Consider the following 25,376-nt stretch of genomic DNA (forward strand, 5'->3'; position numbering starts at 1 on the left):
ATCAGTTCATTCAGTATTGCTAAACCAGGTGAGCTCTATTAATCAGCACTTCTATGCTTATCAGCATAATTATAAGGAATATTCATTAATGTTTTAAAATATAATGTGCAGGATTGTTTCCATGTTGTGTGCCTTTTGTATTCTAATTCTTTGAACTTGCTGGACTCAAGATATGTATGGTGATTTGCTATCAAGAGAATATTTGGTTAATCAAAGAATCCTATTTGATCATTCCAAAACAATTAGCTGCCTGTAGCTAATGTTACACAATATAACTAGCAGGTGTGTGTTTTTGTTGTTGTTTTTAATATAATAGTGTTTTCACATTCATTATACTGTTTTTCGATAGTTTTGATTTTTAAATAAATTTTTGGGGTGTCAAATAACTTTATTACAATGAATTCATTTCTCTGTCTCTTTTTTTTTGGACATTGCAGGTGAAAGTAAAGAAGAAAAGTTAGGAGACTCATTGCAAGATTTATACAGGGCACTGGAGCAAGCCAGTCTGTCACCACTAGGAGAACATCGTATTTCAACCAAGATGGAATACAAGCTATCATTTATAAAAAGATGTAATGATCCTATAATGAATGAAAAACTACACAGGCTGAGAATTCTCAAAAGCACTTTAAAGGTAAGACAAGAAATAGAAGAACAAATTTCTTTGAAGAGATTCATTCTTAATGTGGATTACCAGATACTGTAGGTTAAGAAATACAAACTGTGGACTGGGGAGAGGAAGAGTTAAACAGTGGGAACCTGAGTCTGAGCTGTTTCTATGTCATAAGAAGTATATGGGTAAAGAGGAGATCATCTTAACTTTTCATTAATGTCTCAAAGCACTGACTAAATGTTATGTTACTCAGCTCTAGGAGAAAACAGGATGTGATTAAAATTGTTTTCCAAAAATGCAGGGCTGGTGTTATTCCTCAGTCTATAGATTTTCTAACTTAAAAATACCATGTAGTGTAATTATTAGCATTACTAAAAGAACACAGCATGCATGCAGAATGCAACAGTGGGTACTAAAAGAGTTTGAGGTATTCCGTGATTGTTTCCTCCATGAACTACAGTGCATTTGAGGTGATTTGTGCTCTATGTAGAAATCTTATAATTCTTCTGTTTACATTATCAGTTCCCAACTTACATGTTACCTTCCTATTATACATTTCTGTAAGTGCTTACATTGTCTCTAGTCTCCTTATTATGTACTCCCAAGTTGGGGAGGGGGTGGTGAGGACCGGAGAGCAGAGAGGCAGGAAGTTGGAGAAGGAGGCAGACAAGTGAGCCTTGCTCACTGTGTGTGGGGGAGGTTGAAGAGAAGGCCCAATCACACAAGCCATCTGAGCAGGCCCTATGCCTTTAAAATACAAAAACAGAAAATAACTATCATACATAGTATGTGCTGTAGTAATTTCAGGAAACAAAAGGTCAAAGGGCTCCTTTGGAAAATATTTCAGATCCATAGCATGCTGCTGAGGTTTTGTAATTTTGAAATATAGGTGAGTACCAAAGAGACAGACAAACTAGAAAATGATCTGAAAAAAAAAATTCAGATAGCAAGCAGCAAAGTTTTCAGAGTCCATTGGCTTTTAATTCGTAGTCATGCAAATACTACTGCAAATCCAGGAGACAATTTCATGGACTTTTAGGAAGAGCAGGATTTTGGAGAGTGCTATAATAATCATAAGAATAGTTCCAGTGACTAATCCTACTCCAAAGATATCATCAGCCTCCCACCTTTTATAGAACCTCTCCACTTCCCCCATTCAGTTCTAAACTGCCTAGTTGAGAAGGCAGGCAGGCATTTTGAAGCAGGTTAGATTCATGGATCTTAAAGACCGGTTTTCTCCTTCTGTCTGACAGCCCCCTTTCCCCTGTCTTTTATGCTCTGTAGAGTCCCCCAAGGTATTTTCTTCCAGTCACAAAATATATGGCTACTGCCAGTGGTCATTTCAGTAAGTATTGATGAATCTCCAGCTACATGAACACTGTGCTCAGTTCTCTGGGGCCAAGAATGATACTGAAAAGTCACTGTAAAACAATGTCCCTCATTGGTACAAATGAACTGTAGAATCCTGTGCTTTTTGGCATGGAAAATTAATAGGGAAGGAATTCCTTCATTAGGGAAGGACAGCTGACCAAGCAACCCTGGATGTGTCTAGTTCCTGGAATTTTAACAGGCCCCCTCACCAAGCACACGTCTCAAATCTCACCACAGGCAATTCACAACATCCTCAGTCCCAGCCCTCTTCCATATTCTGGTCTGTGAGGCCAGACCAACAAGCATCTTGCTGTCTTTGCCTCCCAACTCTGGCTGGCCCAGAGGTGTGTGCTTTACTTCCTGCAAAACATCTTCTACACTTCCCTAAGCTTTGCTTGGGACCCTAAAAGGTAGGACTGAGCTGCTCAGACTGTTTTAACCCCTACCCCGCCATCCCACCTTCCACCTGGGAGATTCTCATCTTCCCCGGGTGATAGTTTTAACTTAGTGAGTTATACCAAAATGAAGCTTAGTCTTCAGCTGAGACCCAGCTTCCAACAGGGAAGGGAGGGCACCCATTCTCCATTACAGGCCCCCAGTGCTATAGAAAGAGAGCCATAACATTCACACAGCAAGAATTATGTATTTCCGGTAAGAGGGGGCCATGCTCACTCTCATTCAAGTATGAGAAGCTTACCACACAGCAGGAGAGATAGAACACATGCCAAAGTAACTCAAGAGATACAATATGACAGATGTACTCAGTGGCAGTGATGGAGTAGTAAAGGGGCATAAATGAGAAAACTTTCCAGGTGTTTAAGGACAGCTTGAAGAAATGAGAGGCTTTTGAACTGGATCTTAAAGAATGAAAAAGGTTTCCATAGGAGAGAGGGCAAAAGGACAGGCAAAGAGAAAAAGCAAACCATACAGTGACCAAAAGGAGGCATTTCTCAGGTATAGAGAAAAGTACACTAGGAAGTGAGTCTAAAGAGCTGGGTGTGAGTATCCAAAGCCATCTCTTATGGGCTTCTTAAATGTTTTGCCTATTAACTTTTTATTTTAAACTTGAATAAAACTTTGTCCCAGTCTTAACTGTTGAATCCTTTTTCTTTTCAGGCCAGAGAAGGGGAAGTAGCCATTATCGACAAAGTCCTAGACAATCCAGACTTGACATCTAAAGAATTCCAACAATGGAAGCAGATGTACCTCGACCTTTTCTTGGATATCTGTCAAAACACCACCTCAAATGACCCACTGAGTATTTCTTCTGAAGTAGATGTAATCACTTCCTCTCTAACACACACTCATTCATACATTGAAACGCATGTCTAAGTGTATTCTGCCTTCAGGCTGTCTAGTACCTGCTGGTACTCTGAACAAGTATATAAGGTAGTTTTTATATCAGTGTGTGGAACACTTGACAGGCTATACTTTAATGTTATCAAACTACGTGAAACAAACCATATATGGTCACAATACCACTATCTTTAATGAGCATTTGTATGTTTTATATGCAATCAGTGCTCAGCTTGTTTACCATTGTGCAAAATCAACTGTCTTTAATGACTTAAAATTAACTTTTGCAAACAACTCTAAATACAGGTGGTCTTCAAGTAGTAAAACCACAAAAGGCAGTTTTCTATCTATGGTCATCTTTTCTCCCTTTAAGTTAATTTTCTATAAACAAGACTTCAAAAGTAAATCACATTTTTTGAGGTGCAGACATCCTTGTGGGTGGGAAAGAATTTAAACCTTTTTTACATTTATTAAAATGTTCTAAGAATTTTCTTAAACATTGCACAACATTTAATGCTGTAGTTTTATTTTTGTGAAATGTAGATGCACATACAAGAGCTAAGCAAAATAGAAGAGCATCGACATAAGAAAAGTTCAGGTATCTAATATTCGTCTTAATAGTCTATTAACTTGTGAAAGCTAGTTAATGGAAATATTATTCCAAATCTATGAGAACACTTGGTGTATCAGGGCAAAGCTTTGTAAGATGTTTTTGTAACTAAGACCAAAATTGAAGATAGAGCTGCTTTATTTTCTTGGTTTAAATCTTCCTTTATTTTTGTAGTGATGAGATGTTGATTGTGTACAGAAGAATTTGAGAGGGGATTTTTAAAAAGTGACTTAACTCACCCAGAAAGGCAGCTAACAGCCATATATATATATATATATATATATATATATATATATATGTAATTTCAGCCCAAACTCATCTTTTTAAACTCCAGCTCTTAAAAGACAACAAGGTGTAAACTGAAATGAAACAACTTTCCACTTAGTTTCCAATTTTCCCCCAGTCCACTAATTAAATTTATTTAATTATACTTCAGGCAAGGAAGTACGATATGTTTAGTTACAGGCTGATGTGTGTTATAAAACAACATTGAAAAATAAAAATGTACTTCCCTACTAAGGAGCAAGTGGGTGATGGTCATTCAGAGAGATGTCACATTGAATTATGAGAGAAACAATTTACAGGTTTTTTCCTAGCTTCATGTTCTATAGAGTGGATGAAGTCTAAGAAAAAGTCCTCTTTATATATTTCCATTTATAAGCGTCTTGTTTTTGAAAGTGATCACAGCATGAAAATGACTGTGCTGCTTTTTAGTGTCTGGCTGCATAATGTACAAGTCACAATTTGCTGTTTCTTCAGGAGGAGAAAGGGAGCCTCCTTTACTATTCTATATCCTAAAATCTACTTCTAATCAGCTTTATACTGTTGCCTGTACAGCTCAGTGAATGTACTTTCATCCTTAAGAGTTCAGATATATGCCAGTGAATATTTTTGCTGTAGAGGAGAAAGTAAAAACTCCACAGCGGGGATCTTTTTCTTTGCTTTTGAAACCACCATTCAATCACTATAGTTTTGCAGACTTTGCACAACTGTACAGGAGAGTGGCCTTTCTACAGCACATTTTCAGTATCCTATATTTAGTCAAAATGGATGAGAAATCATGTATTAATGTTTGTATGGAATTTTGGGTCCAGTGTAATATTTTTATCATTTAAAAAGAACTCTATTTGTAAAAACATTTATTTACTGCATGGATATTGATGCACATTAAATGTGTGGGATTTTGTATATGTAAAAAAAAAAAAAAAAAAAAAAACCTCTTGTCCTAAAATGAAGTGTGCTTGTTACAGGTGTTTAGACTTATTGATGTTTACTAGACCAAATGTGTATGTTCACTTAAATTTATGTACCTGATGGATGTGTCATGAATACAGTGGCCAGGTTGTGGCCTGTAAACAGCAAACTGTTGATGGGAAGACTAGCTCTATTGCTACTAAGCAGCTTTTACTTTTGTAAAGTCAGCTGTGTTGTTTTACATGGTAAAAATTAAACTAATGAATTTGACAAGACTCGTGGCTAGCCTAGCATGAAAGAGACCTTTTAAAACTATATAATATCTGTACAATTTATTGCATTCATTTCAAATCTAGGAGAGAGGCAGCACTGTAAACTGAAGTCAAATAAATTCAGCTCTTAATGAATCCTTATAAAGCACCTACTTTATTCATGCAAAGTCCTTACCACATTTCTTTGTGACCTAATTACACAGCCACCACCCTCCACCCCAATTCTGAGTTCTAACTTTGCTGCCTCATTGGTGATACAAGCCAAAAGCGGCACCTGTTCAGTGTATACAAGTATCTTATCCAAGACCCTGAAAAATCAAACTGGTTTCCCATTTACCTGACACGAACTTGAAAACTACCTATTCCTCTTTCCTTTCTCTGTGATTCTTTTAGAGGAAGTGGGGGTAACCACCAAAAAGTAATTATTTTTTTTACAAATGTAAGCTACAGTATGTCTGCAGAATGAGCATTTAAAAGACTATACATCAGTTTTTGTTTTGTTTTCGTTAGACATTCAACTTTACCAGAGGAGCCTAATTATTATGACTAAGGGTTGATGAAATGTGACTTAAAACCAGCGAGCTGTCTAAAGTCAGGGCAAAGGCAGCCTAGGGTAGGCACTGGAGACAGGAAAATTTAAGGATACTTTCTAGAAAAAAAAAAAAATGCTTAAGAATTTTTTTTCCTCTCAGTTCCGTATTTTTATCAAACCATCAAAGCAGAACTTTAACCATGGCTCTGGATCATAAAATCATAGTTCCCCTTACAGTGATTTCATGGTATTTAACCAAGGCACTCTCCTTTCACTATTTATTCAGATAATGCCATCTCCTAGGACTTAATTACAGCCTTTATAGCCAACAGTTTTCTGAGTTTTGTATAAACTTCCTATGGTACATTTTTTGGCCCTTTTTTTTATTTTTATTTTTATTTTTTTGGCACAGAAGTAATCACTGTTTTGCATCTAGGGAAACACTTTAACTGTAAGAGGTAAAATAAGGTCATATTTTATTTGTGAAAGTTCTCTAGCCTTGCGTTAGCCTTTCTAAAAATTTTCTTTCACCAGCTCACTGAAGCTGATTTAGATAGCATTCTATTTGACCCCTCCTGTCTCCCATTCTCAGCTCAAGGAGAAATGTTTCTCTTTGCTCAAGGCCTTGTCTGTCTCGTTAACCTTCAGAAGCCACTCTGCTCCCAGAGTCCCTTTCTTAGAAAAAGCCCATCCGTTGCTCTGTAAGACTAGCCAAGCGCGACTTTCTCTTCCATTGCAGAAGGAAACTGGACTGACCCATTCAGCCCAGCACTAAATCTAGCGCCTCTCCAGGCTCTCCCTCCCTCTCCTCGTCCCCACCCTCAGCCAGCTGCAACACTGCACACTGCAAGCCGCTCCAGGCCCAGGGCAGCGCACAGCCAATGTCCTCCCAACGGTCCAGGTCGAGGTCGTAGCCCACCACGTTACGGGTAGGCACCTGGCGCGAGTCCCGCCACTTGAGGCCGCCCAGCAGCAACGCTGTCTCCTCCACCACCGCCAGCCCATAGCAGAAGCGATCGTAGGGTAGCGGCCTCAACCGAGTCCACTGGTCGGCGCCGGGGTCGTAGCGCTCGATCTCAGAGAAGGGCTCGTATCGCCCCAGAAAAGCAAACACCGCGCCGCGCAGCACTGCCATGTGGTGCCCGAAACGTGCGGTGCCCATGGGCGCCCTCTTGCTCCAAGCCTGCTCATCAGGGCCGAGGACGTATAAGTCCCGTAGGCTGCTCCCGCCGCCCTCGCCTCTCCCTGCCTTGCCCCCGGAGATGTACACAACACCGCGGTCCCCGATGGCCCCTGCGTGACCGTGCAGAGCCCGCGGCAGTGCCCCAGCCGCCATCCAGCGGTCCCGACGCAGGTCGTACATCTCCACCGAGGCCAGTGCTTCACCGCCCGTGCCCAGACCCCCGACAGCCAAGAGCTTCTCGCCCACCGCGCCGCACCAGAAGTGGGCCCGCGCTTCCCGCATGGCGGGCACTTCCGCCCAAGCGTGGAAGCGAGGGTCGTAACGGTGCACTTGGGCCGTGACCACTCGCGGGCCGTCGGTCGGGGTAGAGGATGCATTGCCGGAAGGGCTCTCCCCACCCAGGACAAACAGGAAGTTGCCCGCAGTGCACACACTGTGCCCCAGCAGCGGTGTGGGTAGCTGCGTAAGGCTGCGCCAGCGGTGATTGTACACATCGAAGGCCACCACGTTCTGGGTGAGCTCCCATTCCTCCTCCTCCTCCTCCTCCTCCTCCTCCTCCAACTCTTCCTCTTCTTCCTCCTCAGGCTCTGGGGCAGCGACTCGGCCCCTAGCTGCCCCCTGAGGGACCACGACCTCCTCAATCACCACCTCCCGTGCCCTACGTCCCCCCACCAACAAGATGCGGGTCTGGGGGTTCCGAATGCTGGTCTGCTCGCCCTGCATGAGCGGTTGGCGGGAGGGTGCCGTGTGGTAGTTGAGGGCCTGGATGATGAGGCCCTTGACCCGGGCGGGCAGCACGAGGCCGGAACCCGAGTACACGCGCCGCAGTACCTCAGCCGGAACTAGGCCAAAGCGGACACGCTCTAGCAACTCTGTGCAGTGCGCCAGGCGCTCAGCTGCAGGGTCCTGCCGCAGCCAAGCCAATGCCAGGCCCAGCAGCCGGGCCTCGGGCACCCGTGCCACGTCGGGGGCACCCAGTACAGCCCTCAGCGATGTAGGGTTGAGCTCCAGCAGTCCCGCGGGGCCTGCCCCCCGCTCCAGTAGCTGCCCCAAGTGGCGCACGATGCAGCGCTCAGCCGCGTCCAGCGTGTGAGCCAGGCCAAAGCGCGCCGCCACGTTGGCGGCGAAGCAGCAGTTCTCTGGAGCCAGCTGGCGCTCCAGGTAGCGCCCACAGAGCCCCAGGGCCTCAGTGACCTGCAGGTAGCTGGCGGCCTCCAGAGTGTCCTCTACAGTGTCCATGGAGAGCGACAGCCAGGCAGTGTAGATGAAGTCCAGCAGGCGCTGCAGGCCGGCTGCTGATGGCACGTGCAGGTGGATCACTCGCGCCCGGGATTCCTGGGTGTGGCTCTTGAACAGGGCCCTGAAGTAGTCACTGGAGCACGCCAGGAGCGACCTGTGCGCCGGGAATTCGCTGCCCTCAGTCTCCAGTGTCACGTCGCACAGGAAGCCCTCGGCGCGCAGGGCCTGGTAGCCGGTGAGCAGCGCGCCGCCATGAGCTTTGCAGTAAGACAGGAAATAACTCATTCTGCCCAGGGCGGGACCTGAGGTCTGCTGGGCTGGTCCAGAGGCATCCCGGGGCAAGACACTCCCGGGACCCCCGCGTGAGCCATAGAGCCCCTAGCAGAGGCCCATTTCTGCCTGCTCAGTTTAAAGCTCAGGCTCCTTCATCCAGACCTGCAGATCGCCCGGTGCCCCTCTCAGAGTAAATCCAGTCTGGAAACGGTTTCCGGAGGCCCTTAGTAACTGAGGGCGCGGAATTTGGAGGCTTCCGGGGAGTGTGAGGCTTTGTTTCCACGACTGCCAAGGCTTCCAGCGCGTTGCCCAAAGTCCCGTCCCCGGCCCAGTGTGGAGAACCAACACCTGCAGGCCAGGGGCGGCGGTGGCCGCACACCATCACTCGTAAGAACCGAGCTGTCTGTGGACTCCGGGGGTGCTGGATCGCCGACGGCGCAAATGCAGCGTCCCGGGAGTGCAGGGCGAGGACTGTGACCTCTGGGGGATGGACAAGGAAGACCGTTCTGCGGGCACCAACGAAGGCCGGGGACAACTGGTTACGGGGCAGTGGGGGGCGGGGTGAGCTTGTTCGGCGCGGAGGATCAAATCAAAGCCTAGGGGATTAGGAAGGGGAGGGCGCAGGTCACAGCGGCGGGTCAGAGGCGTGATTGGGCGCCGCACATAACATGCCGGTAGCTCACAGAGACAAGAATAGCGCGCCGCCTCGGCCTCTCGGGCGCGCCCCGCCCGGTGCCCCGAATGCTGGCCGCGAACCGAGGGCACCGGCGCGGGTGAAGTGGCCCGGGCCAAGGGCTTGACTCCAGTGACCCTACTGGCCACCAGTGTAACCAAAGGGTCCCAGGAACCCGGCTGGGATTGCGGGAGCCGGAGTTCACTGCAGCCCTTTGGCTCGGTAATGTTCGCGGAGGGGCTCCCGGCTAGGCAGGAGGAGTGTCGACCTCCCGGTGCCCCTGTGTCTGTGAAAGAAGCCCTGGCTCGACCTTCTGCTTTGAAGAGGCCCTAATTAATCCAGCGAGAGAGAGGATTAAGATGCGACTTTGCGCGCTGACACCCAGTAGGCCGCTGCGCGCTCAGGATGCGCTGGCGGGAACTACGCCTGGGCGAATCCCAGGCTCTTTGCCAGCGGCGCTAGGTAACATGTCCCTCACCTGGACTCACCCTTGTAAGATGCCCGGCCTACTCTGAGCCCTTCCTGAAGAGCTCGCGTCTCCCAGGCTGGCTTATTTCACGTTCGTTCTGACGCCCGCTCCTCGACCCCAACTGAATTCTCCCTTCCTGTTCTTGGACCCTGCCCCATCCCATCTGTTTGCAACATGAGCAAGAAAATTGTGGTTGACTTGGATTTTCTGCCACTTAGTGACCACTTCCTTTTTTAAAAAAGTGATTCCTTCCAATTTCTCTTCCCTGATTTTCCACGCTCTGATCTAATTACTGGCTGCTACATCCTCGGTGTTTTGCCGGTATAATGGGCAGTACGTTTAGTTGCAAAGCTTGGTAAAGCTGGAATTTCGTAGGGCCCTTACTCATAAAGTTATTTTTGTAACAAACACCCAGCACGGAAATGACTAAAACCACCCTGATCTTGAGACATTAGGAAAGCATCTCTCCATCTCCATCCTGTTGTTAAATAACGAAATGATTAATATAACTGTTCTTTTTCTTTCTTTCTTTTTTTATTTTTGCCAATTTGGAGACTTCTGTCTTTTGCATTCATCTAGGATTGATTTTTCTATTTTCTACTGCAACCCTTCTGGCAGTCTTTTTTTAAAAAGGTGAGCCTTTTGAGGGCATCTGTAATAACTCGTACTTCTGACAGCTGGAGTTGTATTTCATCGGGAAAAACAGTTCAAGGAAGGATAAAATTCTGTCATTTCCTACCTGGCATGCCGTTAGTACTTACAAGGTCTCCAATTAGAAGTAATTCTTTAAATGCATAAAAGTATTAGTAAAATGATTTTGCTGTCAAAGATGAAACTGTAATATAACTTAAATTAGCCAAATTATAAAGTGCAGGCAGGGGCTCCAATTGGGCTTCCTTAAACTCCAGAGGCTAAAAATACTCCAATTTGAATTCCTAATGTTAGAGCTAAAGCTGGGTTGGGGAGGCAGGTGCTGGTTTTGTGGGGATTTGGGGGTTTTAGCATTAAAATTATTGATTCACAAGTAAAATACCAGTTTGGTTCACTTTGCACAGATCTACATTTTGAATTTAAATAGCCTTTACCCAACTCAATAGAATTTTCCTAGAAAGGATTTTTGAGATCATTTAGTCCAACTTTGTCCCTTTTCTCTGAAATCTTGTTTTTCTTTGTAAACAAATGTGACAAACCAGTCCCAGTGAGAGTACAGTTTGTCTGGGTGACTTGGATATTAAGTTACCAAGTCTGTACTAGAATCAAGGTCTCCCTCCCCACTGTATTATGTGACCTTATATATGATAAAAATAAAATAGTGCAACACACAGTTTATTTAAGCCAAATAGGGTAATGAAGTATACTTACCTCCTTATCAACTTAAAGCTGTTTAAGTAGATTTTTTTAAGCAGCATATATTTAATCCAGAAATTGGATTCTATCGCATTTGATCTGTCCATCACCACACTTCCAGACTGAATCCAAAGTGTCACACTTACTTGAGAATAAAGATGCCATAAGAGACTTTAAACTCTTAACATCAAAAATCCAGTTTTACATAACAAGTATGTGTTTATTGCAGGCCCAACATGCTACCTTAACATGTTTTGCCATTGAGGATTTGATGAACTGTGGTTTATATATTAGGTGTGTTTATAAGGCCTTCTTTAGAAAATGTAACTGTCGGTCTATCTAAAAAAAATCATTGTCCTTTGAGTAATATGTATGAAAAATAACAGTATTTTGATTTCTATCTAATTTTTAATTTTTGCGAGTACATGGTAGGTGTATATATTTATGTAGTACATGAGATGTTTTGATACAGGCATGCAATGTGAAATAAACACATCATTAAGAGTGGGGTATCCATCTCTCAAGCATTTATCCATTGAGTTGCCAACGATCCAATTATACTCTTTATTTTAAAATGTACACTTATTATTGACTATAGTCACCCTGTTGTGCTATCAAATAGTAGGTATTACTCATTCTTTCTATTTTTTTCTTGGCATCCATTAATCATCCTCACCTCCCCAGCCCCTACTACCCTTCTCAGCCTCTGGTAACCATACTCCTACTCTCTGTATCCATGAGTTCAAGTATTCTGGTTTATGCAATATTAAGTATGCTAAATACAATTTCAGTGTGTGCTATTTAAAGTTGTTCTAGATGTGTATCTTAAGTTAGTGTCAGTCTGTTTCAGCGCTATTACAAAACACCTTAGTCTGGGTAATTTATAAACAACAGAAATTTATTGCTTAAAGTTCTAGAAGCTGATAAGTCTGATATCAGGCTGCCAACAGATTTAGTGTCTAGTAAGGACTCTCTTCTTCATAGGTGGTGCCTTCTGACTGTGTACTCCCACAGCAGAGGGGTGAGGGGCTAACAGACTCCCTCTGGGCTCTTTTGTAATGACATTTCTCACCTCCCAAAGGTCACACTTCTTAATACTATCATATTGGAGATTAAGTTTCAACATATGAATTTCAGGAGGATGTATACATTCAGACTATAGCGATTTGGGTTCCCTAGAAGCACACTTTGTGACCCAACCTGAAGGAATGGTGATGGACAGATCTAACAGGGTGAGGTCATTACGTTGAAAATGATCTGTTTATGAATTGCCCTCCCTTTTAGGCTATAAATTCCTGAGGTCAGGGACTTTTTCTTGGTCTTTGTATCTGCAGCCTCTGTCATGATCTTTGGCATAAGTAATGTTGAATTGAACAGAAATAGGGAAGGAGTAAAGTGTTATTACAAGGAACTTGACGGGTACAATTACTTCCTTGTCTCTTGTTCTCCTTTCCCTTACACAGCTGGGATTTAGGACACATCCTGGTAAGGCCGTGAGCTTACATCCCTAGGAATCAAGTGGATGAACATGGGTGGCCCCTGACTAAGGAGCCCAGGTGGACTCAACTCCTTTGAGAAAGCCTTACTACTTTGTATAGCCCTATAACTCCACTCTAATCCCACATGGCTCCCAGCATCCAGTCACACATACTGCTACTCCTCCTACCCAAATCAGGGCCCCAGATGCTCCAGGGGCCCCTCTTGCCCCAATACACCCTCCATGCCCCAATTTATATGGCTGGGCTTCTGTTGAATGTCCAGCTCCTCACCCCAGAATACCTGTTGAGACCCTGCAATTTGCCCTGAAACCCCTACTACCCCTCTTCAGGACAGTGAATTTCTGTCACTGATCCCTTCATGCATCTTCACATCCTGTAACAGACCCTAGAACGAAAGTCTTCCAAGCACCCACCTCACTCCCCACATCAAGGCGGCAATGCTCATCAGCCATAACACTCCACTTTTCTCCAATTGGCCCTCTAAATCTAAATTACAGAGTTCTCACCACCTCTAAAATAAGTGTATGTGTTTATGGAAATCCAAAATTAGGAACTTCCATGTATAATGGCCATTTTAAATTTTTTTACAAATTTAACGTGCTCTTTGTGGTAATAGTGTTATCAAGATATAATTCCATATTATACAATTCATTCATTTAAATTGAACACTGGTTCTTTAGTATATTCAGAGTTGTGCAACCATCACCATGGTCTAATTTTAGAATATTTTCATCACTTCAAAAAGAAACTTCGTACCCTTTATGTGTCACCTCCCTGTATCACCAATCCCGGAAGCTCTAAGCAACTGCTAATCTACTTTTTATCTCTATAGAGTCTCAATATCTCATATAAATGAAATCATACAAATATGGTCTTTTGTGACTCCTTTCACTTAGCATAATATTTTCTGGGTACATTCATTGTAATGTACTTTTGAGGAAGAAAAAGGCTTTGTATAAGGATAATATTGGAAACCTTTTCTCAAAACCTTAAAACTCTGAAATTAGCCTATTTAGTATTTAGGATACAGTGTTTCAGCAGGTTAATGCTTTCTCCTCTGTCATTACTGGCTCCTTTCAATCCAACTATGCTTCCTTCCAACACATGACTTCTGGCAACCTCTATGGATAGCCTATTATTAGAAATTGACACATTAAGTTTATTGTGAAAACATGATTACATACAATAATAGACATGCAGTAGAAAGAAAAATTCTGTTATCTGTACCTCCTTCTGAGACCATTTTTTGAGTATGTGAAATGTATTTATCTTTGTGTTTTGCAATTCAAGTGAAAGGATTTCAAGGGGTGGAATGTGTGTGTGTGTGTGTGTGTGTGTGTGTGTGTGTGTGTGTGTGTGTGTTATTATGAGTGATTTTGACATTCTGGCTCAGCTGATAGTTTAAGGAGCAGTATGGTGAGTGGGGAAGAACTGGGCCTTGGAGTCAGACAGACTTGGACTCCAATTCCAGATCTACCCTCACGTGACCTTAAAACAAGTAACTTAAATTCTGTGTCATTTTATTATTTTTGAAAGGAGAATAGATTCATAGCACCTACATTCATAGCACTGTTAAAATAAGATTATAATATATTTGACTGCTCCTGGCACACAGTAAACACAAGAGATGCAAGTTTTTCCTTTTCCTTCCCTTGACTAAGGCCTTCTGAAAATTCATGATATCAGAGCCCAAGCAGTCAGGAATTGTAATAGAGGAGTGGGTTGTCAGTGATCTTCTTATAGCATCACCTGGAAACCTGCTATGAAATAAAGATTCTCAGCCTCATCTCAAACTGGCCAAATCAGAAACTCTGAAAGTAGGACCCAGTAATCTGTTTTAACAAGCACTCCCTATGATTCTGAAGCATGAGAAAATTTGAGAACCACTGTCATAGAGAATTATTAATAATTTCTGCTGCATTCTAAATTCACCATTCTCAGTGACAACTTGTTCTGACTGTGATGTTAATGTTTTTCAAAAATGGAATGAAGTCTACTAGTTCCAAAAGATCAGAAGACCTGGAGGGGAAAAATTAGTGGCTGCTGCCCCTTGTCATATGACTTAACAATATACTGTGGTCTCTTTTGCCCTTCTTACCCCAACAAGATGACAGTAGATCACTGAGGCATGAGGTGATGGCTTGGTAAGCAACACATTTCCCCTAACAACATCTGATTGAATATTCAAACCAGAAGGTACCTGTATCCCCCATTTTCCATCTGTATGCCACATTTTCAGAGGCTCTTAGATGAATTGGGTGATACCCAAAGAGGCCAGCCAAAGGAGGTGGGGGCTGGAAACATTCTTCCTCATATAGGGAGTAGGTAAAGAATCTGGAGATTATAGACTAAAAGAAAAGACCCCCCTGGGGGTTAAATGGTCATTATTTTCTACTTTCTGAAGGGCAAGAAGAAGCAGAGGTGATTTTGTTGCTACAGAGGGCAGACCTGGGACCAATTATTAGACGTTACAAAGAGAAGTGTTGTCACAGGATTAATAAGGATCGCTTGCCAATTTAGAATCTTGGAAGAAAAGGTACAAGTAGAAGAAATAGGACCTGACTGGCCATAAGAAGAATTACCTAAAGTTTAGAAAAGAGAGGGCACTTGTCCAAAGTGCAATGGCTTAACAGACCTTGGGGCCCCGCCCATAACCCTTCGATCCATCTGTCATTTGGGGGCCCACAGATCTCAGTGGCTTTTGCTCCCAGCAGCCAGCACATGCATCGCTTTGTGGGCAGACCCCCTGTGCTGCTGGGGTCCACCTTGCCTGTGTATGTGAAGAGAAGCAAAAGCGCCTGCAAATGTACTTCTCCCACGTAGCCACCGTTAACCAACAATTGACAGGCAAGGTGACAGCAGGTATACAGACACCCCAGCTCCCTTTCCAGGTCTGACCCACACTATTTCCAGAGCTCCCCTATGGGACTGAGCCAAAGTTATCTTCTGTGGGAGCATGCTTGGAGTCATACATTGGCTTTATCCCCTCCCCTCCCCTGTCTCACATTGCTACCCGTTTCCTGTCAATCTTGTTCAGGAACACTTCCTACTATGTCACTTTCACATGAACTCTCATCTCAGAAGGAACCCCTGCCTTGGGAAATACCACCCAAGCCTCTCAGCTGGCAGTTTCAGGTGGATGGTGGGGCATGAGGTGGGCATGACATATACTGCATCCACAAAGAGTCATCTGTCATTTGGTTGCAGACATGCATAAAACACAATTGATATATTGTGTAGGTAGACATGTAAACCCAGTGGCACATCTGGTCCTGGAAATCAAGACAAGAAGACTGGGTATCTTGACCTTCTCCCCTTTGGTCTTTCAGGACTGCTATGAAAGCCAAAATGAACTCCAGAGTCCTCTCAAACCCAACATGTCACAGTTGACAGCCACTGCCCCCTTAAGTCCCATATGGAACTAGCATCTAAATGTGAGCTTTACCTGAAGTCTTTGCTTTATGGGATTGATTGTGTTCTTTGTTACCACCTCCCCTGCCTGTCCACTAGGCTGCCCACTGCCCACTACACCCACCCACCCCAACCCCCAGCTTTCCTCCACACCTCACATGGCTTGAAGCTGTGCTTAGCTGCTTTGTTCTAATATTTCTCTTTCCTATATGAAATGACCTCATGTTCATTTCTTTTTCACTTTACAGCAGCTCACATGCTCAGTTCTACTTTCATGTGTTTTCATGCATGTAGCTTGCCAGGGCTTGGCTGCTGCTGAGATTTGTACCTGACAGTTTCCAAAGGGCCAGCCAGTGACTTTAATAACATTCTTAATAAAAGAGATGCAAACCATTTGTCAGTTCCCTGTGGATGTGTGTTTCTGACTGGGAACCACCAGCATTTCAATCTGCAGAACTTGTTAAGATGCAGGTTCCTGGGCCCCACCCTAGACCAACTGGATCAGAATCTCCAGGTGTGGCAGGAGTGGGAGGTGACAGACTTTTTAACAAGCTTCCCAGGTGTTTCTAACTCCGAAGTAGGGCTACTGAGTGTGTGTGGTCAGCCAACCAGCAGCATCAGCATCACCTGGGAACTTTTTAGAAGTGCAAATTCTCAGCCCTCATCCGAAACCTCCTGAATCAGAAACACTGGGGATGGGGTCCAGTCATCTGTATTTTATCAAGCCCTCCAGAGGATTGTGATGTACACTAAGGTTTGAAAAACATTGCTCTAAGGTTTAAGAACCATTTATGTAGAATTTCATTCATTAAAAAAAGTCTATTGTGTTCCAGGTGCCATGGTTTAGGAGACCTCGTTTCGCTAGGTACTGAGGGTACCATGATGAGCAAATCAGTCAGAGGGCCTGCCCTTGAAGAGCTTAAGCTTTAATGGATTCCATATCATGTTGCTGCTTCAGTATGTCTGCTAGGTTCTCAAGACAATGCAGCCTTTATGGTTCCTTTCATGAGGTCTTTGCTGCTGCTACTTCAGTAGACAATAAACTGTTATTAAGTAGAAGAATCCAATGCCAGTTCCCAAGTGACTACTGTTAAGTTCCAGACCTCAGACCTGGCTGATGGGTTCCTCAGAAAGGGGTGGAACATATGATGTCAGCCAATCTCACCCTGCACCAGTTCCACAAATGAGCTCACAATGAAGTGGCTTGGCCATTAGTATCGTACCCCCAAAGAGTCAGCTGTGATCCACTTAACAGATGTATACAACAAACCAAGCCCGTGACTTTTGATAGTTGGACTTTCTTTGGAAAGACACAACAACACTTTGACATCACTATCAGAGTCCTTATGCATCTTTCAAATGGCTGCATAGTACAAACAAAGTCATGCAATGGGAAGTGGCTCGGATATGTCATCTGAGCACAGAAATACAATCATGGAGCAGCCTTGGAGTATTAGTAAATGTCTTAAATCACCCACACCTGTTTAAGGAGTTGCAGAGGCTGGGACTTCAAATGATTTTTTTAAACCAACACTCTTCAATAAAAATTATACTCCTTCCTGAACTGTTCCTGTGTCTGACACATGACCAACATGTCAACTGTGCCAATTGCTTCTGCTATTTTCAGAACCTCTTTCTAATGACGCTGGTCAATGACTAATAAGGAAAAATTCTACATGAGGTCTTGCCAATAGGGGAGAGATTATGGAATAGTTTGCTCTCTTAAAGATATTCATGATATTAACAGCATCAAAATCTTGTAACATTTGTCCAGAGTTTATTTCTTAAGAAAGATTCTTCAAAAATGTCTATTAAGAGTTACCTGTACAATCATGAGCAAGAAATGGTCATTAAACAATAACAGCCCAAGTGACTGTTTTCTGATCAGTATTTCATTTCACTTAGGAAGTCTCGGTTTGAACTCCAAGCAGGAGACACTTCCCACTAAAGCAGCCAGATTTACAAATAGCATTTTGCCACCAGAAGGTGAGGACACTGGGAAGCAGCAGTGCTTCCAAAGCCTGCCCATTGTAGAAGGATCACTCACCACCGTTCCAAGAGTCAATGAATGTTAACAGCCACCTGGCTGGCCCCAAACCCTCCAGCTTCCTTTAGTAGTTCAGTAAAAGTGGCACCAACTCCCTTCTCTAAGATGGCAGGAAAACACAGTATTGCCCCAAGAATGCTGAGGAAATTTGAGGGACTTACATTTTTTTCTGGTAACTCCCTGCTCTAATTCTGGCTTCTGCTGACACCTCCATTTCCCTCATGTTTTGCTTCTTGGGGTTATTCCCTACTCTTCACTCTGCACTCAGCCACCCATGGAACACAGTCCCAAGCCTTTATTCCGCCCCTTGATTTCTCATACAACCTGCGAAGGACTAAGAAAGATATTACTGAAGATTTGGGTGTAGAGTAGCAGATAAAACTCTATTTAATAGACACTTTTGAATCTAAGTGTAGAGTAGCAGATAAAACCAATAACCAATAATTCCTGTTCTAAAACTTGTCAGCTTGTCCTCCCCAGGGCCACTGTGTCATGCTGCTGGCCCTGGACCTGTCTCCTTCCTTTCTCCTCTTTTGCCCTGCCCACCACTACTACTCCCAGACTAGTCCCACAGAAACCCAAAATACATACCATTTCATTGTTCAGAGCACTTCAGCTTCTTCTCTTCCTAAGCAATTTTGCCTGGCCAGTCCTGACTGTGTGTGAGAGAGAGAAAAAGAGAGAAATACATAAAAAATAGCATTTAAAAAATTTGTAGATGTACATTGGCATTAAGTACATTCACACTGTTGTATAACCATCACCATCATCCATCTGCAGAACGTTTTCATCCCAAACTGAAATGCTGTGTCTATTAAACAATAACTCCCATTCCCTCTCCCCCTAGCCCTTGGTAACCATTATTCTACTTTTTGCTTCTATGAATTTGATTATCCCAGTTACCTCAGATAAGTGGAAACATATTATACTTGTCTTTTTTATGTCTGGCTTATTTCACTCAGCATAATGTCTCAAGAGACATCCTTTTTTTTTTTTTTTCCAGATATAGTCTTGCTCTGTCACTCAGGCTAGAGTGCAGTGGCATGATCTCAGCTCACTGCAACCTCCACCTCCTGGGTTCAAGCATTTCTCCTGCTTCAGCCTCCCAAGTATCTGGGACTACAGGCGCATGCCATCATGCCCAGCTAATTTTTTGTATTTTTAGTAGAGATGGGGTTTCACCGTGTTAGCCAGGATGGTCTCAATCTCCTGACCACGTGATCCATCCGCCTCCATCTTCCAAAGTACTGGGATAACAGGCGTGGGCCACGGCACCCAGCAATCCCATTACTGAGTGTATATCCAAAGGATTATAAATCACTCCACTATGAAGACACATGCATATGTATGTTTATTGCAGCACTGTTCACAATAACAAAGACTTGGAACCAACCCAAATGCCCATCAATGATAGACTGGATAAAGAAAATGTGTCACATATACACCATGGAATACTATGCAGCCATAAAAAAAGAATGAGTTCATGTCCTTGGCAGAGACATGTATGAAGCTGAAAAACATCATTCTCAGCAAACTAACACAACAACAGAAAAACAAACTCTGCATGTTCTCACTCATAAGTGGGAGTTGAACAATGAGAACACATGGACATAAGGAGGGGAACATCACACACCAGGGCCTCTTGGGGGTTAGAGGGCTAGGGGAGGGTTAGCATTAGGAGAAATACCTAATGTGGATGATGGGTTGATGGGTGCAGCAAACCACCATGGCACGTGTATACCTAGGTAATAAACCTGCACGTTCTGCACATGTACCCCAGAACTTAAAGTATAATAATAAAAAAAGTAAATCTATGTTGATGGGTTTATAATGTATATAAATGGTTGTCATATTTGTATTACTAGAGTAGCATATGGGGGAAAGAGAACAAAGGGATATAGAAGCAAAGGTTTGGATCCAAGTGAATTAAACTGGTATTAATTCTAACTAAAAAAAAAAATGATTAATCCATGTAGTTACATGTGTCAGCACTTCCTTTTTAAGACTGAATAATATTCCATTGTCTGTGTATGCCACCTTTTGTCCATTTGCTTGTCAATTGACATTTAGGTTGCTTCCACCTTTTCCCTATTGTGAATAATGCTGCTATGAGCATTGGTATACAAATATCTGTTTAAGTCCCTGCTTTCAGTTCTTTTGTGTATATACCCAGAAGTGGAATTGCTGGATACTGTAATAATTCCATGTTTAATTTTTTAAAGAACTGCCATACTGTTTTCAACATTGTCTACACCATTTTACATTCCAACCAGCAGTGCCCAGTTTCTCCACACCCCTGCCATCACTTGTTCTCTCTTTTATTTTTTGTAATAGGTATCGTAATGGGTGTGAAGTAGTATCTCGTTGTTTCAGTTTGCATTTCCCTAATGATTAGTGATATGATCATTTCATGTGCTCAGTGACCATTTGTGTATCTTCTCTGGAGAAATGTTTATTCAAGTACTTTGCCCATATTTTGAATTGGATTGTTTGGTTCTTTTGTGGTTGAGCTGTAGGAGTTCTTTATATTTTCTTGGTATTAATCCCTTATCAAATATGTGATTAGCAAAGATTTTCTTCCATTCTTTGAGTTGACCTTTCACTATATTTGTAGTATCCTTTGAAAAACACAAGTTTTTAATATTGATGAATTCCAATTTATTAATTCTTATGTTGCTGGTGCTTTGGGTGTCATATCCAAGAATTCATTGCCAAATCTAATGTCATGAACCTTTTCCCCTATGTTTTCTTGTAAGAGTTGTATAGTTTTAGCTCTTATGCTAATTAAGTCTTTGATCCATTTGGGGTAAATTTTCTTATTTATTTTTTTTTTTTTGAGACCGTCTCACTGTGTTACCCAAGCTGGAGGGCAATGGTGCAATCATAGTTCACTGCATCCTTGACCTCCTGGGCTCAAGTGATCCTCCTGCCTCAGCCCCCAAAGTACTGGGATTACAGGAGTGCGCCATCCTGCCCAGCCTTGAGTTAATTTTTGTATATGGTGTAAGGTAAAAGTCCAACTTCATTCTTTTGCAACTTGATATCCAGTTTTCTCATTACCATTTGTGGAAAATAGTGTCCTTTCTCCCATTGAATGATCTTAGCACTCTTGTCAAAGATCATTTGACAGTATATCTGAAAGTTTACTTCTGGGCTGTCTATTCCAATCATCTGTATGTCTGTCTTTATGCCAGTACCACACTGTTTGGATTACTGTAGCTTTGTAGTAAGTTTTGAAATCAGGAAGTGTGAGTCCTCCAACTTTCTTCTTCTTCAGAATTGTGTGACCTATTAGAGGTCCCCAGATTCCTATGAATTTTAAGACACTGTTTTCTATTTCTGAAAACAAATATCATTAGGATTTTAGTAGGAATTACCTTGAATTTGTTGATTGTTTTGGGGAGTATAGACATTTTAACAATATTAAATCTTCTAATCTATAAACATGGGATTCCTTTCCATTTATTTATGTCTTCAATTTCTTATTTTTTCACACAATAGTTTTTAATATACATCTGAGCTAAAGACCAAACACTAATGGTAGGAGAAAAACAAGTAAGTTTGTTAGCCTGCACTTAAATCTCAAACAAAGGAGATGACTTTTTGTTTTTCTAACAAGTTCTGCATTGATTACACACCATAAGTAACAGTATATAAAAACACATTTGTATTTAGTAAGAATATTTTGTTTCTTGGGCCATATATTTCAACTAGGTGGTCTAGCATAGTTGGTACTTTTGAAGTATAACTCTATTAGATGAAAGTATGGTGTGAAATATAAGTACACTGTTGTTGGAACTGAACTATAAAGCCAAAAGTAGAAGTAGTTGCTTCATGAGTTGCTTTATGAGTTTGCAATTCCTAAGTCTATCTTATTTTATTTTATTTTATGTTTATTTTATATTCAGGAGGCATATGTGCTTAGTTGTTGCATGGATATATTGAATATTGGTGGGGATTGGGCTTCTAGCATATCCATTACCCATATACTGAACATTGTACCAGATACGTTACTTTTCACCCGTCATCCCCCCACCCACCTTTCACCCTCCCCTCTTTTGGAGTCCCTAGTGTCTATCATTTCCATCTTCATGTCCCTGTGTACCCATTGTTTAGCTCCAACTTATAAGTGAGAGCATGTAGTATTCGATTTTCTGTTCCTACATTAGTTTGCTTAGGAAAATGGCCTCCAGCTCCATCCATGTTGCTGCATAAGGCATGATTTCATGCTTTTTATGACTGCCTAGTATTCTGCGGCACATTTTCTTTATCCTGTCAACTGTTGATGGATACTTAGGTTGGTTCACTGACTTTGTTATTTTGAATATGTAAGTGCAGATGTCTTTTTTATATAATGATTTCTGTTCCTTTGAGTAGATACCCAGTAGTGAGATCATTGGGTCGCCTGGTATTTCTAATGAATTATTTGGGAAATCACCACACTATTTTCCACAGAGGTTGAATTAATTTACATTCCCGCCAACAGTGTATAAGCATTCCATTTTCTCTGCATCCACACCAATATTTGTTGTTTTCTGACTTTTTAATAATAGCCATTCTGTATTTATGTCTTTAATTTTTTTTTTTTAGCAGTGTTTTCTTAGTTTTCAGTGAGCAAGTCTTTTGCCTCCTTGGATTAGTTAATTCCTAAGTATTTTATTATTTTTGATGCTATTGTAAATTGAATTATTTTAATTTCCTTTTGAGATTGTTCATTGTTAGTATATAGAAATACAACTGATTTTTAGGGCCAGGCATGGTGGCTCACGCCTGTAATCCTAGCACTTTGGGAGGCCGAGACGGGTGGATCACGAGGTCAAGAGATCAAGACCATTCTGGTCATCATGGTGAAACCCCGTCTCTACTGAAAATACAAAAAAATAATAATAATAATAACTGGGCATGGTGGTGCATGCCTGTAATCCCAGCTACTCTGGAGGCTGAGGCAGGAGAATTGCCTGAACCCAGGAGGCGGAGGTTGCAGTGAGCCGAGATCGTGCCATTGCACTCCAGCCTGGGTAACAAGAGTGAAACTCTGTCTCAAAAAAAAAAAAAAAGAAAAAAAAAAAAGAAAAAGAAATACAACTGATTTTTGCCTGTTCATTTTGTAATGATTTGTAACCATTAATTGGAGGGTGCACCCAAAGCTATGGTAGCCTGGTAATAACACTTGTTTCAGTGTTCACACCAAGAGTTGTGCAAGACATCAAACGTTTTCCTGTCTTTATTGGTTTGAAACCACATTTCTTATAATTATGCTTTCTTATTTCTTATGCTCATTGCATAATAATATGTAATAAAAATTAATAGCATTTTTCTAACATATACATATTTTCATTGTAAATAGGCTATGTTGTTAATTTTCCCAATTTTTTTTCAAGTATATAGAAATTTCAAATTTTTGACTAAAATACAAAAGAATAACAAAGAAAGCAAAAATACCTGAAGTCTTTCCATTTCTGTATCAACTACCATTAACACCATAGTAAACTACATATTTATATAGGTTTATGACAAGTAATTTTGCAAGGGTGGAATCATACCACATGTGCTATTTTTAAGCCAAATTCTTCATTTAACTATATATTATGGTGGTATTTCCAAACAAATGAATATGGATATATAATACATATCCTTTCTTATGTTTGTATAGTGTTTTTATATAGATATAATAAAGTTAACAAATCCTCTTCTAAAGTATATTCAGATTACTTCCACATTTTCACTTCTGTAAACCAACACAGTGGACATCATTGTACAAACCTCTTTGCCTTCCTGTATGATCAGCTCCTGAAGAGATATATATAGATATATAGATATATAGATATGTGTAGTTGGATATGCAAATCAAAATCTGGAAGGAAATGAAGCTGAATATTATCAGCAATCATAGCTGGGTGAACTGTGGGTAATTTTGTTCTCATCTATATTTTTCTTTTTCATAGGACTTCCTTCTGCATATATTTTAATGTTTATGGAGTTATAGGCAATGTTATCATCACAATTTTTTCATTGAAATATTATTAAAATGTTTTTAGAAGCAAAAACACTGGGTACATAGAAATGAAACCAATTAATCACTTATAAAAGAAATACATTTTATTAGGGTTTATTGGGATTATGCCAACTATTGAAAAACTGAAGAAAATAGTCATGTTTCTGATAGATTAAAGTGTTTTACAAAACTTTTTGCTGTTGGATACACTTGGAAAAACAACAGAAACACATATATTTCTATTTCCTAAAATTAAATATTTTGACATTTTTATACTTAAAACATTGGTGGCTGAAAACTGATGGTCACCAATCTTCAAATGCCATACTGTTGTGTTAGCCATACCCTAGGACTCTTTGCTATAACCCCTAAATGTGAAGAAAGTAGAATGACCTGCCTTGTTTTTTTTTGTTTTGTTTTTTTTTTTTTTTTTGCCTGAAGCTGAGTAGAGTGGAAATGAATGCTGGGAAGAAATGGGAGAATTGGGGAAAGTGACTATTAGGGTTCACTGGTTCTCTGATAGAAATAATGACTCAAAGGTCATATGCTGAATTAAGGGACACAATAGGAATCTCAAGGATAGCCTCCATAAGAACCTATTCCCAGCATGGTAATTGATCCAATGTACTCCATGCAATTAAATCAAGAATTCCACTTAGTAGAAAACATAACACAAATAATAGAAGGAAATTCCTCACAATTGCTTCAGGATATAGACACCAAGAGCATGGGTTTAATAAGATAAGAGCTTAAAGATGAGATGATGAAACAGAATGGAATAAAATGAGAGATTGCAGCTTTAAAGGAAACATTAAGGGTCGAACTGATAACATTTCAATGGTAATACCTAAAGTAGAAACAGCAATGAACAAATGGACCCCTAAAATCCTAATTATGGCTATAAGAGAAATACTTGGGATAATCACAGAAATATAGAATTAAGGCTAAGAGGTGAAGACAATGTTTAAAAAGTGAATGTATGTGGAAGACAGATAATGATCCAAGATAAAGATAACTGATGTCTCTGAAATGAAGCAGCCCACTAATAACAGAAGGTATTTTTATCAGTATTATATAAGGAAATCCCCTGGAAATGAATGAATTTGCTGATTGCAAGGTTATACTTCATTCTAGGAAAATGTGATACAGAACATTCGATGTTGTGACATAATCTCTTTTTAAGTTTTTCAATTTTAAAATAAAGAAAAAAATTATCCAGGAAGACAACAAAAAGCACCTATGCAGGGAAATAATAAGGCTACCACAGGCTTGCTCATACTCATTAATCAACAATTCTATATCTAGGTATTTAATCTAAGTAAATAATCAGATGGGTATTTAAGATTTATATA

General features: G+C 41.4%; 2 protein-coding genes across 5 annotated transcripts in view; one reads left to right on the forward strand and one right to left on the reverse strand.

Moving 5' to 3' along the window:
• CNKSR2 (connector enhancer of kinase suppressor of Ras 2) overlaps nt 1-5,501 on the forward strand; it is a 296,479-nt gene extending 290,978 nt beyond the window's left edge. For all 4 annotated transcript variants that reach the window (XM_074391385.1, XM_074391386.1, XM_074391387.1 and 1 more), the window contains 2 exons: nt 438-634; nt 3,101-5,501. In XM_074391385.1, the coding sequence (XP_074247486.1) occupies nt 438-634; nt 3,101-3,316 (413 nt within the window). In that variant the 3' untranslated portion in view covers nt 3,317-5,501. The remainder of the gene's footprint in view (nt 1-437; nt 635-3,100) is intronic.
• On the reverse strand, nt 5,072-8,602 carry KLHL34 (kelch like family member 34). Its single transcript, XM_010334869.3, has one exon. It carries the CDS (start codon nt 8,593-8,595, stop codon nt 6,649-6,651), a length of 1,947 nt encoding a protein of 648 aa, XP_010333171.1. The 5' UTR covers nt 8,596-8,602; the 3' UTR covers nt 5,072-6,648.
• Between the last annotated feature and the right edge of the window lie 16,774 nt (nt 8,603-25,376).

The sequence above is a fragment of the Saimiri boliviensis genome, chromosome X (genome assembly GCF_048565385.1).
Source record: "Saimiri boliviensis isolate mSaiBol1 chromosome X, mSaiBol1.pri, whole genome shotgun sequence".
NCBI lineage: Eukaryota > Metazoa > Chordata > Mammalia > Primates > Cebidae > Saimiri > Saimiri boliviensis.

Bases quoted from the DNA above. Each gene is read 5' to 3' on its own strand.
- KLHL34 (XM_010334869.3), bottom strand. From the start codon at position 8,595: ATGAGTTATTTCCTGTCTTACTGCAAAGCTCATGGCGGCGCGCTGCTC.